We start from the raw sequence: 14,417 nt of genomic DNA on the forward strand, positions 1-14,417 counted from the left end.
TAGATTTCCGTCGATCCGTTCCGTCTGTTTTGAATGCCTTAATATTACATGGAGCATATTTTGAGCGGAAAAGCGGAACGGAGAATTATAAAATATTAATTTTTAACGGTATTTATTGATTAAAATGCTTGTATTCAATAGATAAGCTGAAAAGATAAGCATATTAATAAAAATTGCAATGAATTAAGTGAACACAATTTTAAGAAATGAATACAAATGTCTATTTGTCACTATACTGTTCCGCTTTTCCGCGCAAATTGTGCTCCATGTAATATAAGGAGAAACAAACTCGCGGAACGAACGCGTCAAAATCCGTTGTCAACGCGGATACAGTATACTCAATCAAATTTCGGAGCTGTTTAATCACATTGAAAAAAAAAGCTTTTACACATACTCTTCGATTACTTTATTATTTAATAAAAGTGGCAGTATAATATTATAGATCCAAACATCATGTTGATGGTTATTATGAAGTATATCTTATATGCAAGCCAGGGTACATACATAGGCTGCGTTAAGTACTGGCAGTGAATATCGAAACGCAGCCATACATACATACATACACGATAATAGCGGATTCCGCTTTTCCGTTCAAACGTGCGGGACTCAACTCGCGGAAACGCGGAATCTAGTTACTATTCTGTTCCGCGCTTCCGCGTTTCCGCGTTTCCGCGCTCCATGTAATGGCACCCTGAGCGGCTCTGCTGAACACGGCCATTGTAGACTGGGCCTAATGAAATTAGTGCGCGAGTGCAAGCGCAGAGTGCAGCAAATCGTGAGGTGTGAGGTCGCTACGCGCTTTTTCTCAATCTGCAGCAAGCTGCACTGCACTCTGCTGCGGTCTCGTTGCGTTTTCCCCACGTTCGGCACAGGAGGAAGGGTGTTATGTGACGTTTTACGTGTCAATCCACGAACGCGTGCGTTTGCGATTCGCGCTAAATGGCTAGCTCGCTGAACACGGCCGACTGGGAAGGTAAGACTCACGTTCTGCCGAGGACGCGACGAAACTTTCCTACCGTTGGACGTTTAAGGGAAGAAAAAGGGCCCCGCGCGATCTTTGTTTACATTGTCAGATGAGTGTCCCGAAAATGCGGGACCGTGTTCTGCACGTCATCCTAGATAATGACGTTATCTATGCCGTTCATCGCCTCCGCGCGTTGCATCATTTGCGATGACACTCCGCGTTATGAACATAAAAATGGAGCACGCTTCCTGCTAGGATGACTTATTCTTCACGCCTTCTGCATAGAAATTGCAGCTGAGTCACGCGGGTTGATGTTGCAGATCTGAGGAAGCAGGCGAGGCATCTGGAGAACGAGATCGACGCGAAGCTAGTGGCGTTCAGCAAGCTCGGCATAAACACAGGTGCGAGATATGTCAGCACGGAGGAGGTACCTCTCCTGGACGAGGAACAGGTGTTCGAGAACATGGCGTCGGAGATCGAGACGCTGCTCTCCAAGGTAGATCCTCTTCGTCTTTCTCCTCCCGTACGTGCGCGAGCACGTCAAACGGATGTACACTGATTTGAACTGACGGTCGACGCAGTTGTTCTCCATAAACGAGAGGATGAGCGAGTTGCAGCCCAACGGAGCAGCTATGTTGCACACGATGCAGCGCCACAAGGAAATACTGAAGGACTACAAGCTGGAGTTCAACAAGATTAGAAATAACTTCACGGCTAGGAAAGACCGCGAGGACCTTCTAGGCAGCGTCCGCAAGGAAATAGAGTACGTACAATTATGTCCGTCTTTGCTCGATGTACATTTATATTTTATATCGATAAAAGCCTAAATTATTCTTATATCTGGTTTATGTAGCAATTATAAAAGTGCGAGTGGATTGAATCGGCGCGAGATGTACCTCAAGGAAAACCAACATATTCACAAGTAAGCTAGTTTCATCTTGTTAATGTAATAAAATTGAAATACATTATTAAAGTTATCTTAAAAATATTGTATTAAAAAGTTCTTTAGATATTTATATTTTTTGCTGTATATTATCACATATATCTTTTCTTCTTTCTAGTTCCGACCGACTGATCAATGACCAAATAAGCATAGCGATGGAGACGCGGGATCACCTGATGACTCAGAGACAAGCGTTCAAACGTATACGAACCCGATTCAACGATATATCCAATCGATTTCCAGCGGTGAACAGTCTGCTACAGAGGATAAATCTGCGTAAGAGAAGAGATTCTGTTATACTCGGTCTCGTCATCGGTGTCTGTACGTTTTTAATGCTTCTGTACGCCTTTCATTAAAGAATACCAAGATACTTCCATCTCCAGGTAGCGATTAACTTCACCGTGAATTTTTGCAATACGTTTCAGTAAAAACATATACATACGTTTAAGAGGTACTATGGAGATCTAATAAACACGTAGGAAACGTAGAATAATAGGGTATGCGAGATATTGTACATGTGCGTCGCGTGAATGATCGAGCAAGTGTACCTTTTACTTGCATTCGAGGTGCGCGAAGAGAAGTTGGTCTGTATAGTTTTTTTTATACCGAGATACAAGACGTGGAGATAAACAATGTAAGCGGAACTTTCATCCACGTTCAAAACGTTAACTTATAATAGATGTTAAAAAATATGATAGTGTTTCATCTTTGTTTGTAATTGCGCCTATTATGTGGATTTGCTTGGTTTCCCGAATTATTTTAGAAGCAGAACACGAAGAAGATTATATATAGATATATCGCGGTTTATTTATATGTTTTCTTGTGACGATTAGTTTTTTTTCTTTATAAGTAGGTTTTGATGGACAATCATCAGAGACTTTGCGGTAAAATCATTTATATTTCATATTTGTATAAACCAATTGTTTTGCATTCTGCGTCACATAACACATTTGGTGATAACAATAAAAATAAAAGGATGTATGCTGATTTAGCAGTTTTTTCTTTGTTATGCGAAAAGGGAATTCAGCGTTGATCAATTTGGCTCGATAAAACACAGAATGGGATCTTTAAAAAGAGCTCTCGGACGCGAAAAATGGTGAGTGTCGTCGTCGTTTCGGGTATAAGAATTGGTTTTACATACACAAAGACATTTATACATGCATATATACACGCGGCGCACTCGCTCTCACCCGTGAGTCATCCGCGAAAACACAGCACGTTACGAAAAAGGAATAAAATCATTTCACTATTAGAAAGCGCGACGCCTGTTTCCACGTGTACTAGATACCACATTTATAAGTCGCGTCTAGAAGATAGGAACTCAAGCGAGACGTAATTGTAAAAAAATATCGAATACAAAACGCGCCCCGTACATCCTAAAGTTTTTCCGCCTTTCTTACAGCCTCGATATATATATTTACACTTAGTTTAGCTTCGTCAGAGCTCTTATAAATTACGTTACGACCTCCCGTATTAAAATCCTGTGCCTGAATCCAATTGCCGCCTATCGCGCGGATCGCGAGACACCGAGCTCTGAATTGAGACGCGGTTCAATACCTTCGAATCGCGTCTGCTTCCGCTTCCCGTATTTCGCTAAAGTAACGCAGCAATAATTAATATATCACGTTTTTACGAATAATTGATAATACCTAAAGGAATTAAATCTACGACGAGTCTCGCTCCAACGCTAAATGTCGCATTTTCCTCCGTTCTTTCGCCGATCGAAATAGTACCGATTATTCGTTATACGGATATTTCTATCAATCGAATGTCTCTTTTCTTCGATGGTATTCTTTATAAATGTAATATGTAGTTGTTATCCAGAAGAACGCGCGATGTTTCTACCGCGGAACGATTATTTCCGACGAAGATAACTGTGGAAACAGGTGGATGACGAATCTCTTTTTCTCTCTCTCATTCCCTCGTCATACAGAGACGCATCGCGCGCACGCTCTTAAGAATTAAATCACTAAAATGAGGATTCTAATCACGGCTTGGTTCTATTTAACTGTTCAGACAGTAGGTACTCTACGCTCTAAGTCTGCATCTTTGAAGATTTATTATACCATTAGAGATGATGAATCGCGAGGCCCATATCACCACTCGTTTCTCGAATCTTCGTTCAAACGTACAAACGGACAGACAATCTACATCCAATATACATGCAGGCCGCACTGGTTGCTAATCTATGCATCTGAATATAAATATATCGGCTGTAGATACTATTTTCTTCAATCTAAATTCTTTTTTCCATTTTTTTTGTTTTAAGGCTAATTAGTTATAGGTGGAGATCGTCGGGAGACGAGGCGTCGTGTCTCGGACAATTTCGGAAAATATCTCGTTGAGGTATATAGGAAGGTATCAGACACGGGACGTATCCCTGATGTTCCGTCTCAATTTCGTAAAATCGCGCGAAAGAATACAGGTGAACAAAATAAAAAATTATGACTCGTTTGTCCGAGAGAAAAATAAAAGATTTTATGTATTATAAAATTATAACTTGAGAATATCACAAATACTTTCTTATTTTACTTTCATACATAAATATTTCGCCAACAGGTTAATCGATGATATTTATGATACACCGTATAAAGATTAGCGGTAGTTGACCCTGTCGGGAACATGACTTTTCTTACAATACATTCAAACATGTAGAACGAAACATAGATACATTTAACGAAAATGTATATTTTAACCGATTTATATCGTGTCGCAAAATAAAAAAAATAAAATAAAAAGGAAAATATAACTTGGCACTTGCACAGTAAATCACGTCTCACAAGTTCTAATCAGAATCGGAAAAAGCACATCCGCGATACCCATGTGATTACCTCGTCTCTCCAGATCTAGATAATATTAATGATAGTTTTGTAACGGTAGAGCACTAGTATTAATATATAGCTGTAGTAATTTATAGTAATAATGGTATAGTAGTAACAGTAGCAGTAGTGTATATGCGTGTGTCCATGTGTGTGTGGTGTCTGTTAGCATCTCTTTAATTGTCGATCGATTAAACAAAAATCAAAGCTGTCGCGTATACCTCTATTACTTTCCGAAGAGGATCGATTGCACCGATCGTCTTGCTATTCTCAATTAATCTGTCCCTTCGGCAATTATCACGTTTAAATGGATTTACTGGCACTATCACGGTGAATAGTCGATGCTCTTCGGACGTTAGCGCTACGAGCTAGCTTAAAACTGAAAGTGTTTCTAAGTCGTATGGACTATTAATCAATTATACTCCGCGTTTCCTCGAGGAAAATACGTGCTCTGTCGTTTCTCTATGCGATTACGCTCGCTCGCGACACATTCGAGACAAATAGAGTCTGTATACTCAACTACGTACCACACGCTACATCCGTCTGCTAGAATCTCTGGGCGAAAATATGATTAATGGCGACGAGATAAAAAATAAACTTCTAATTATAATCAGCGTGACAGGGATGTATATATATATAATATGACAAAAAGATCTACTTAGAAATCTACATTGGTATGCGGCGGGTGAATGCTAAAATTTCTCGCGAACAATTGTATAGACATGACAAAGAAATAAGCAGCAAGTTGTCTTAGCCTTGTCGATTGTTAATCGGAAGCGTTTACTCGTGTTCGCTGATCAACAGATTCAATCTACTTGGTAGCGCGTCTCAACGGTTTCAGGCAAGTAATATACGCGCTATCACGACTGCGCTCGTTAATTAATTCCTCTTTTCGCATATGGACGAAAGGTTTAGGAAAAAAAGGGGTCTTCCTACAGTCGCGGCATGTTACGTCACGTCGAGAGCCTCTCTTGGTCCTATTTATATCTACAATGGTAAAGTAATTTTAGTAACTCGCGGAGATTATCGGGGAGGATAATCTTACCCTCGACACGAGACTCAGCGCTTAAAACGTCTGCTCCTCCGTCTTCTCCGCGTCAGAGGAGAGCGCTTGACGCAATGACTCCATGCAAGATTTCGGGATAAGCGTCCCGACAATCTTCAACCCCTCATCTGTCACGAGAATGGAAAATTGTTAAAATGTTTTCAAATCTTGTCGGAACATTGATGTAAAACATTGGATAGTAAGCATAATCCTCAAGCTAGACTTACCCGTACGCAGCCGTATAACTTGCATCTTAGAGTTATGCCCGGATCGTGCGGCGAGCACGTTTTCCACGCGGCTCCAAACGCTTAGAACTGAACCGGCTAATACATTATAGGAACGTCTTCTTAGTCCCACTTCGCAGTCTATACCGATGGTGGCGTTTTTACAGTTGCCACTCCAATACGCGTGCGAACACGTGTTTACGGAGGCCTCGTACTGTTGTGTCCAGTGCGGCTCCGCCTCGTCTGCGCTCACCTTCTTGTATTTCTTCTCTAATTCGCCTAGAGTCTCTTGTCGTAGTTGTAGACCCGTATTGGGCCTGACAAAACGCGATCATTAGCTTCCAACGTTCAAGAATTATTATGTTTATTGATACACAATGGGATTTTAAACGACTGTACCTGTACACCATATAAAGCTGATCCTTCTTGCTTTCGGACTTTTTCTTGCCGCTGTCTACCGCGACCGCGAGAATGGCCGTCTGTTTGCCATTACGGATCTGATGACTCAGATAGAAACCCTCCTTGGATCCAGTCAGCTCTGAGAATTTGTCTGAAACTTCGGACCAACTCATACCGCGCTCGACGTGAACTACGTGCAGTTCCGTTGGTGCTTTGCCAGTTGCGTGCTTCCGCAGAAAACGGTAGAGTCGCACCCTACGAACGTTCTCGCCCGATGTGCCTAGATCAAGAATTCCCATGTCAAAGCGACCGGTCTTCTTGGCCTGAGTCACAATGGCGTTGAGCGTGTCGGTGAAATATTTGAACAGACGATTTTGCAGATCGACTGGCATTCCGAGGATACGATTCAGGAACTTTGACATATTGTTGTAATCTTTGTCGAGGGTAAACACACCAGGCGTGTTATCGCTGTTGCAAATCAAACCGACGCCTACTAGCGCGTCCGCCACATCCTTGAAGAAATCACCGTGATAATCCTGAGGGGGTGGTACCAAAGGCGACTCGTACCTGAAAATCAAATCGAATTAAACAACCATATTCCACATGGATGATTTCTGTGTACTTTTAATCGATACGAACCCCATTATAGTCTTCATCGTCGCTTCCAAAGCTGACCGACCGTATTTGTTGTCGATATTAAACTGCGAGAGATCTCGAGTCTCTGTCGCGCGACGATCGCCGTGCGTTAACGCACCCAGACTTTCCAGACGCTTCGCGACGGTCGAGGCGAATCGCCTTTCCCCGGCCAGGTCCGATATGAGAAATATGTACTCCGGGGCGTTGACCTGATTTGATCGATGCGTTCGTCCGAACTGCTGTATCGCTCTGTCCGCGCTCCATGGCAACTCGAGCGTGATATGCACACGTCGCATTTGATTTCTAGCTCGCCTGTCACTTTGTAACGATATACCACTACTGGCCGCTTCAGAGATTATCGCTACGGTCTTCTCTCCGTCCATAAACCTGATGCATACAAGGATAATATTCAATAGAATTCAACCGACATCTAATTCGAAGGATCAATATAAATTATCATTATAGAAAGTATCATCCTAATAAATCTGTCATTAAAAATTAGTGTGTAAACGTAAAAATCATTATATAAGAATTTGTACTTGATACATACCTCTGCTTTTCCGTTAAGTTAAGAGTTTCTAAAGGAACGTCCACCTCTGACCTGGACTCGTACTCTATTCCACCATCTTCCCTTTGCACAACGCGACCCTTTCTACCTGTCATCTCCGCGACATTTTCTGGCCCGCCGAGTTCGTCTATCAATTGGTCTAGCGTATTTGGCGGCAATCGTTCGCCAAGAATCTCGATTTCCGATAATAATTCTTCCTTCATGCTACAAGCCCTTTCAATAGAGTCTCTAGGCGGTGCCTGATTGTGAGGCACACCTCCGCCCATGGCGCTCATAGGCCCACTGATCGCCGTGTCGCCGTTGCGTTTATTTTTGTTGTTGGATTGTTTATGCACTAGCATTGACTGAATTTTATCCTGCGTGCTCAAACGTTTCTTCGCGGGCTTTTTCTGCTTCTTGCCCTTTTTCTTTCGCCTATCCCAGGGATCTAGACATAGTAAACAAAGACACAGTATATAGTAAATATAGTTCTGAGAGTAAGCGAAATATAGTTCTTTCTAATTAAAAATGGAGATCAAGTTACAGAATAAAAATTTATAAGATTAATATTTACCAACGTCAGAATCGCTGTCGCTAAAGAACGGATTGAAATCAGAACTGGCGTTGCTCTCTTCGTCCGTATGATGATCGTCTTCACTTTCGGTGCCACTTAATTTGTACTCGGAGCCAGAACTGTGAGCGCCATTTCTGTCCTCGTCTGATATTTCCTCTTCTGATGACCAAGAGCGCACTTTCTTCGTCGCACGCTGCGCTGCTTGCCGAACCGGCTTCCTCTTGCTGCCTCCCGCAGAACCGCCAGCACCGTCTAAGTCATCATCGTCTAACTTGAATTTTGGTGGTTCTAAACCAAGGAGACGCTGAATGCGATTACGATCTGGCGCCGGAAAATGTTTTTCCACTAGCGTTTGCAGAACTCCCTTTGCAGTAGAAACAAAGTCGCTAAGTTCGCCGTCGTCACGTTCCAACTGCTCCAAAGTACGTGCCTCGCCGGTAGACTGTAGACCAATCACCACACATTTACCACATTTGACCGCCTCGCGAGCCACAGACACCGCATGTTTCACTTTCGCGGCGATACAGAGATATTTGAAGAAGCGTTGATGCGCCGACCAGAACTGGCCCCACATTGTTTTTTTCATACGATTCTCAGCATCTATTAACTCTGCCGCTTCCTGGAACCTCTGCATCGCTTCCACCCACTAGATAGAAATAAAATTGTGTGATTATATGGGAACGACCAAATGTGAACAAAATGCTTTTTTTTTTTATATTTATCTTTGCACGACTCACCAATCGCACAGAGTGATCATAAACTTTCGTGAAATCCTTGGAAAGAGGTACTTCCTCGATCTTAAAGGCAACACCGTGAAAACTCAATTGCCGAGCTATATACATGCCGCGCAGCTTCATATCCATCGCTACGATCTCCATCGCGCCGACTCCGCGCTTCTCCACGGCAGTGATGAAGCCATTGAACTCCGGGAAAGGCGTGCCCTCACCCCACATACCTAATCGTACCATGTAGGCCATATTGCGAGGTTCAGAGGCGCCGGTTGCGCTGGCATATACGACTCTAGCCTTCGGAAGCTTATTCTGCAGTTCCAAAACTGTTAATCCTGCAACAAGTTTTATGTCATCGGTAAAATAACTTGAAGCTACCCAGACACTTGAAAAAAGTTTTTGCGCATGAAATTCTACTCCAACCTGTCTTAGTAGGTTTTGAACTTCCGGTAGGACACAGATTCTTCGCCCGGTGACACTCATCGAAAATTATCAGACCGTCGAAATCATCGCCGCACCATTGCAACAGCTGTTTCAATCGGCTCTTATATTTCCCGCCACTCTGCGACGATTCACCGATTAATGCAGAATACGTGCTAAAGATAACACCTTTCTTCACATTACCGTTCACAGCTGACGAGATTTTTGCGTATTTAAATTTATTCAAAGGATGTACCTGCAAGCCAATTTTTTCATTGTAATTTACGATCGACTTATCTTTAATAATCATTTCAAATAATTAAAATTAATATTCATTGCAAAAAAACAAAAACAAACAAAAAAAAAAGCGAGTTTCAACAACATCAGTATACATATATTCAACACAATCTAGCGCAGATAAATTACGTACGTCTATTTTCGATGCACCTATGTCCTTCAAGTCGCGCTCGGCGTCGTATTTAAGATCGTTCGACACCGACACCCAGATGGCACGTTTTCGACCTTTCAAGTAATTCTCGAATATAATACCGGCTATAGACCTGCCTTTACCAACGCCCGCGCCATCGCCGATCAGAAATCCGGCGCGTGTACCGTCGGGTAAGAGATGCTCGTGCTGTTGAGAAGCGTACGTGATGGACTCGAGTTGAAGCGCAGAGAGCGCACCGGATCGTATCGTTTCCTCCGGTATGGAGACCTTGTACCAAACATCTGTTGGCTCGACGCTTGACAAAGAAGCTGTTTCCACAACCGGATCCGGATGCTTTCGTCCGAGTTTGACTGTTAATTATCGCAAACTTTAATTCAAAGCGAGCCACGCATAAGTGAATAAAGATAATGCACATCGATCGTACGTTTTGTTGGCATGTAATCGGCGTAAGTCTCGGCGACACCCATATCTTCGTCGTCTACTTCCTCCTCTTCTGGAATATTTGGTTGCATCAATTTTGTCGGGTCATCTGCATTCATCCACATCTGCGACACTGCCTTCCCTATAATAAAATTATAAATAGTACGTGTTTGCCTCGTAAGATGTTCTTTCAGAAATCAGAGAATCTTTAAGGTATCGCAAATACCTGAAAGCCCTGACCAATTGGGCTGTCCATATCCAGTTTGATTAAGTAACTGAACGAAAGGATTAACTCCCATGTTCATTCCAGGCATACCCATAAAACTACCCATCATAGCATTCATGTCCATGGCAGTCATGTCTGAAACAATTAATTCAATATTATTGTAATATATGTATACATAATTATATAGCAATTGCGTCTCAAAATTAAATTAAAAATTATTATAAATTTAAGATATAATTTTATTTATAATTCAGTGATCAGTGATGTATGTGCATAGATAACATTCATACATACATCTTTGTAAAAAAAAGGAAACATTTAAAATGCTAAATCGCGAGAAGCAAAGTTTCTATGTAAAATTTATTAGAACAAGAAAGAAGATACATACGTGACTGAAGAAAAGCAGCAGGATTAAATCCCGCTGCAAGAGCTAATCCTGGTGGAAAACCAGGATATCCACCAGTCGCTAACTGATTCAGTTGATTCAATTGACCTGTGCCAGCGAAATTTGGTGGAGTACCTTGAGAGCCTCCTACATGCACCATCTCGTAACCTGGCGCTGCTGCTTTTGTCACTAAACCTCCAGGAATTTTATTACCAAATTTTTGATTTAATTCTAAAAATAATTGTCGCAAAAAATAGATTTTTGATCAACCGAGAAGATGTGTGTGCTAATAAAAAAAGTACTCGCATTGCTTTAAATATTATGTGACCTACCGTTTAACGCTCCTTGTGTTTTTTCCAAAGAATTCTCTGGCAAGTCTACAGGCTTCTCATCTTTGATACTTCCAATTCCAGCGGCAGTCGCCAGATCTTTACCGCCACCTAGCAAATAGTTTTTTATATTAGGTTAAAAATTTTACGTAGAAATAATCTATCTTGTACAAAGTGACGACTCATAGAATATCTGATTGAATAAAATCTACGTATGCAAAGTACAAGTTTATAACTTACCAGGTACTTCAATTTTATCAGGATCCTCTTCATCGTCAAAGTCACTCCCACTGGTATCGTCGCTCACTCCGTCATCATACTTTTTTGTTGCCTGCAAAAATACACGTCGCAATCAACAGATTCAACTCGAATTGCAAAAGTAAAAATCTAAATTAAAAGCAAAAAAGGAATACATAATCTATCTATACAAATGCTTGTTCGTGATAAAACTACAGCATTCAATTTGCCGAAATGTAAACCGCCAAGTAAATACCAAAATCGTAAATTATTACAAATCTCATTGGCTCTCTGCTGCAAATTCCAATCTTAATTGGGAACACGCATTGTACAATAGATAATAAAATTCAAAAATATTCTTCATAAACGAGTGAGCATTTACGATTCTGAGATCGCGTGGCGACGGACTAGAACGCGAGTCCCCGCTGTTCAGCCTGAGAGAACAAAAAAACGAGGGGCGTCATGCTCACGAGTCTTTAGGTTATAGCCGTTTTTCTACGTAGACGAGGGAAACGGGTACAGCTAATTTACGCGCTAGCCCTGGCAGGAAGCGCGTGCCCTGAACTTAGAGATACACTTCCGTTTCCCCCTTCGTTCTTCCTTTCAATCTTTATCTCGGAATTGGCGATTAAAAAAAAAAAAAAAAAAAAAAAACCTACCATGACAAACCGAGCGCGCTATCTCGTCGCGACGCGTGGCGGTGCTAGGACGTGGACGACGATGACAGCGACGGCGCTTCGGGGGGCAAGGTATCTCTCTGGTGCCTTCGACAGGGTGTTCGCGGGCCCCGAGACGAGCGAACGACGTATCTTTTTTTTTCCTTCTTTTCTTTCGACCCGGTTCAAGAAAGAGCGCGTGCTGCGTCAAGCGGGCATAATAACCGACAATTACGCGGCGTCGTGCGCGAGCTACGAGGACGATGCGACGAACGTTGGCGATCCACGGCCGAACCGGTCCATCTCACGCGCTTGTCGTCGTCGGGAAGCAACGCGCGCGCGGTTCACAGCTCGAGAGCGCGTTTGCTCGGCTGCACGGCTGCCGCCATCTTGGGCTCCGTCCTCCGTCCCCCGTCGCCCGGCACCCATCCCCCCCATCCCACGCTGCCGCGAACGGTGCGAAGCTACGCGCACCCCAGCGCACCGGTACAAAAACACCCGCGCCCGGCTGAGCTGCGCGTTGCCGTCGCCGGGCGGCGCCACCGGCGCCGGCGGGTGGACGCCGCGCTGTTGCCGGATCGTCGCGGGCGACGAATAGGGCAGACTCGTTAGGGCGCGCGAGAGCCGAAAAATCATCGTCGCGTTTTCACGACCGATCGCTGCGCGGCAGGGCGGGACGGAGGGAGCGCGAGATTCGTTTTCTTCCCTCGCGCCTCGCGCCGCCGGCGCGGCGGGTGAAAATGCGCGCGAAGAAGAGTCGCGAGTTGCGGAAGCGTCACGGGAAATCCAATGTCCCTCGGCGTTTCCGTTATCGAACGCTCTCGCGACTCCCCCGATTTTTAAATTAGGATCGCTCGCGAGCGCTGGCGGAGATTCGCGATGAATTTTCGAGCTCGAGCGATTCGACTCCGATATTCGCGGTAACGAGGCTTACGAATTGATTTGGCGCAATCGCGAAAGCCGGTTGTCGCGATTTAAAAGAAGAAAATAAAAAAAGAATCAAATATTTATTAGTTTTGTTGCTTGAAGCACGTACCATTTCAAACGGACGATTCCAAGATCTGAGACCGACGTCTCGCGTCAGCGAAACGCTACGTGAAGCCGCTCATCGAAGGTTGGACGGTCAACAAACTTGGACTTCGTTGGCGGTGTTTTTAACGCTAACCTGTTAACGAAGCTGCTGTATCACCATCGACGGGGCACTTATCAAAGGTCGCCGGTCGCCGGCCGTATGAAGATTCAGATTCACGCAAGCTTGCAGGTTTCGTGCGCAGTCGCGCCCTCTTGGAAGATACAGCAGTCAGAGCGAGAAACGTCGATCCAACATTCGCGAATGATAACTGCGGAACAATAATTATACAAAGATGTATAATATTCTCGCATCGCAGGGATGTATAAATATTCAAGAGACATCGGGATAACGTTAAATTGTGTAATCAGTGGCCGCGTTATAGGCCAAACGTTCGGATTTGTATCGAAACGCTCGAAAGGAGTCGATAACGTCAGTTCTCTGTTATTATTTGACTCGCGCGATTTTCGACCACGATGTCGCGCGTCATATATCTTTGTGTTCACGGACGTCCTCGCGGGGGCACGGCGACGACGGGGTGGTGGGCGTACGCTTGGCAACGTCGCCGCTGCGTGCGGCGCTGATCGTTAGTCGATTTAAAGTATTCGCGCTAAAAAGAAAAGAAGCCGCACCGGGCGGATTCGGCACGCGGACGTCGATCGTCGCCGCGCGAATCGCGAATTCCGCGTCGCCGCGCGTCACGCGACGTTCCCGGCCGCGTCGGCGACCGGTGCGATCCGCGCGTGCATCGCTCCCCGCGACGCGATCGCCGATAAATCTGTCTAAAAAATAGTTAAAGTCTCGCGAGCGCGCGCGGCGATCGATCGCCGCGCTGCCGCGCCGCGTTTGGTAGCGCCGCGTCGTGGCGCGCACGCGAACTAGCCGCCGCCGAGCGGTAATTTCATTCCCTCGGTGCGTCCGCCGCCACTCTTCCGCTTCCGCCCCTTTGCGTATCAATCAGTTGCGATAACACACACGGTATATGATGATGCATTATTTATTGCCGTGTATTAATCTAGCTGTATTTAAACTATTAATAAATAAAACGAACATAATTAGATTAGAATCCTTGCATATAGAGCAACTTATATTCGCATGTCTATTTGATTATTCATACATCTAAAAAAAAATAACTCCGTAATAACTCCGAAATGTAATAATAAAAAATAGAAATAACTTTATATACGTTCGTGAAAGATATTGAGGAAACGTTTCCGTTTCTACGCGACGCATAAATTCTGACGTTTTTTCCAAACATCTGTTTCAGGTGTTCAGCTATTTACGCGTCGCAGTCATGAAACAATTCCTCGTTATTGATCGTAGACTCGACGTCACGAATGCTTCAACG

General features: G+C 43.9%; 2 protein-coding genes across 5 annotated transcripts; one reads left to right on the forward strand and one right to left on the reverse strand.

Moving 5' to 3' along the window:
* The first annotated feature begins 786 nt into the window (after positions 1-786).
* Gos28 (golgi SNAP receptor complex member Gos28) lies at positions 787-2,894 on the forward strand. Its single transcript, XM_077417458.1, has 5 exons — positions 787-973; positions 1,285-1,460; positions 1,546-1,727; positions 1,818-1,886; positions 2,026-2,894. Exons 1-5 carry the CDS (start codon positions 940-942, stop codon positions 2,261-2,263), a joined length of 699 nt encoding a protein of 232 aa, XP_077273584.1. The 5' UTR covers positions 787-939; the 3' UTR covers positions 2,264-2,894.
* On the reverse strand, positions 2,786-13,222 carry Sno (Protein strawberry notch). Of its 4 annotated transcripts, none has more exons than XM_077417449.1 (16): positions 13,037-13,222; positions 11,348-11,438; positions 11,111-11,218; positions 10,782-11,009; positions 10,394-10,528; positions 10,172-10,309; positions 9,730-10,097; positions 9,303-9,555; positions 8,889-9,214; positions 8,152-8,797; positions 7,581-8,025; positions 7,034-7,417; positions 6,395-6,961; positions 5,999-6,312; positions 5,772-5,899; positions 2,786-5,713 (listed from the first exon to the last, which is right to left on the reverse strand). In XM_077417449.1, the coding sequence occupies exons 1-15, from the start codon at positions 13,037-13,039 to the stop codon at positions 5,793-5,795; spliced, it is 4,113 nt and encodes a 1,370-aa protein (XP_077273575.1). In that variant the 5' UTR covers positions 13,040-13,222; the 3' UTR covers positions 2,786-5,713; positions 5,772-5,792. The 4 variants fall into 4 exon arrangements, with proteins under 4 accessions (XP_077273575.1, XP_077273579.1, XP_077273576.1 ...); XM_077417453.1 differs by lacking the exon at positions 13,037-13,222 and adding an exon at positions 12,004-12,407 and having other exon boundaries at positions 10,782-10,967; XM_077417450.1 differs by lacking the exon at positions 13,037-13,222 and adding an exon at positions 12,004-12,407 and having other exon boundaries at positions 10,782-10,973.
* Between the last annotated feature and the right edge of the window lie 1,195 nt (positions 13,223-14,417).

Source organism: Temnothorax americanus, unplaced genomic scaffold (genome assembly GCF_048541705.1).
Source record: "Temnothorax americanus isolate GAGA-0224 unplaced genomic scaffold, ASM4854170v1 Scaffold49, whole genome shotgun sequence".
NCBI classification, from domain to species: Eukaryota; Metazoa; Arthropoda; class Insecta; order Hymenoptera; family Formicidae; genus Temnothorax; species Temnothorax americanus.

Excerpts from the sequence above, each read along its gene's own strand:
- Gos28 (XM_077417458.1), top strand. The coding sequence starts at position 940 with ATGGCTAGCTCGCTGAACACGGCCGACTGGGAAG. Across the intron at positions 974-1,284 it reads GAACACGGCCGACTGGGAAG|ATCTGAGGAAGCAGGCGAGG; the intron begins GTAAGACTCACG and ends TTGATGTTGCAG. Across the intron at positions 1,887-2,025 it reads GAAAACCAACATATTCACAA|TTCCGACCGACTGATCAATG; the intron begins GTAAGCTAGTTT and ends TCTTCTTTCTAG.
- Sno (XM_077417449.1), bottom strand. Across the intron at positions 10,529-10,781 it reads TGCTGCTTTTCTTCAGTCAC|ACATGACTGCCATGGACATG; the intron begins GTATGTATCTTC and ends TAATTGTTTCAG. Across the intron at positions 8,798-8,888 it reads ATGATCACTCTGTGCGATTG|TGGGTGGAAGCGATGCAGAG; the intron begins GTGAGTCGTGCA and ends ATTTCTATCTAG.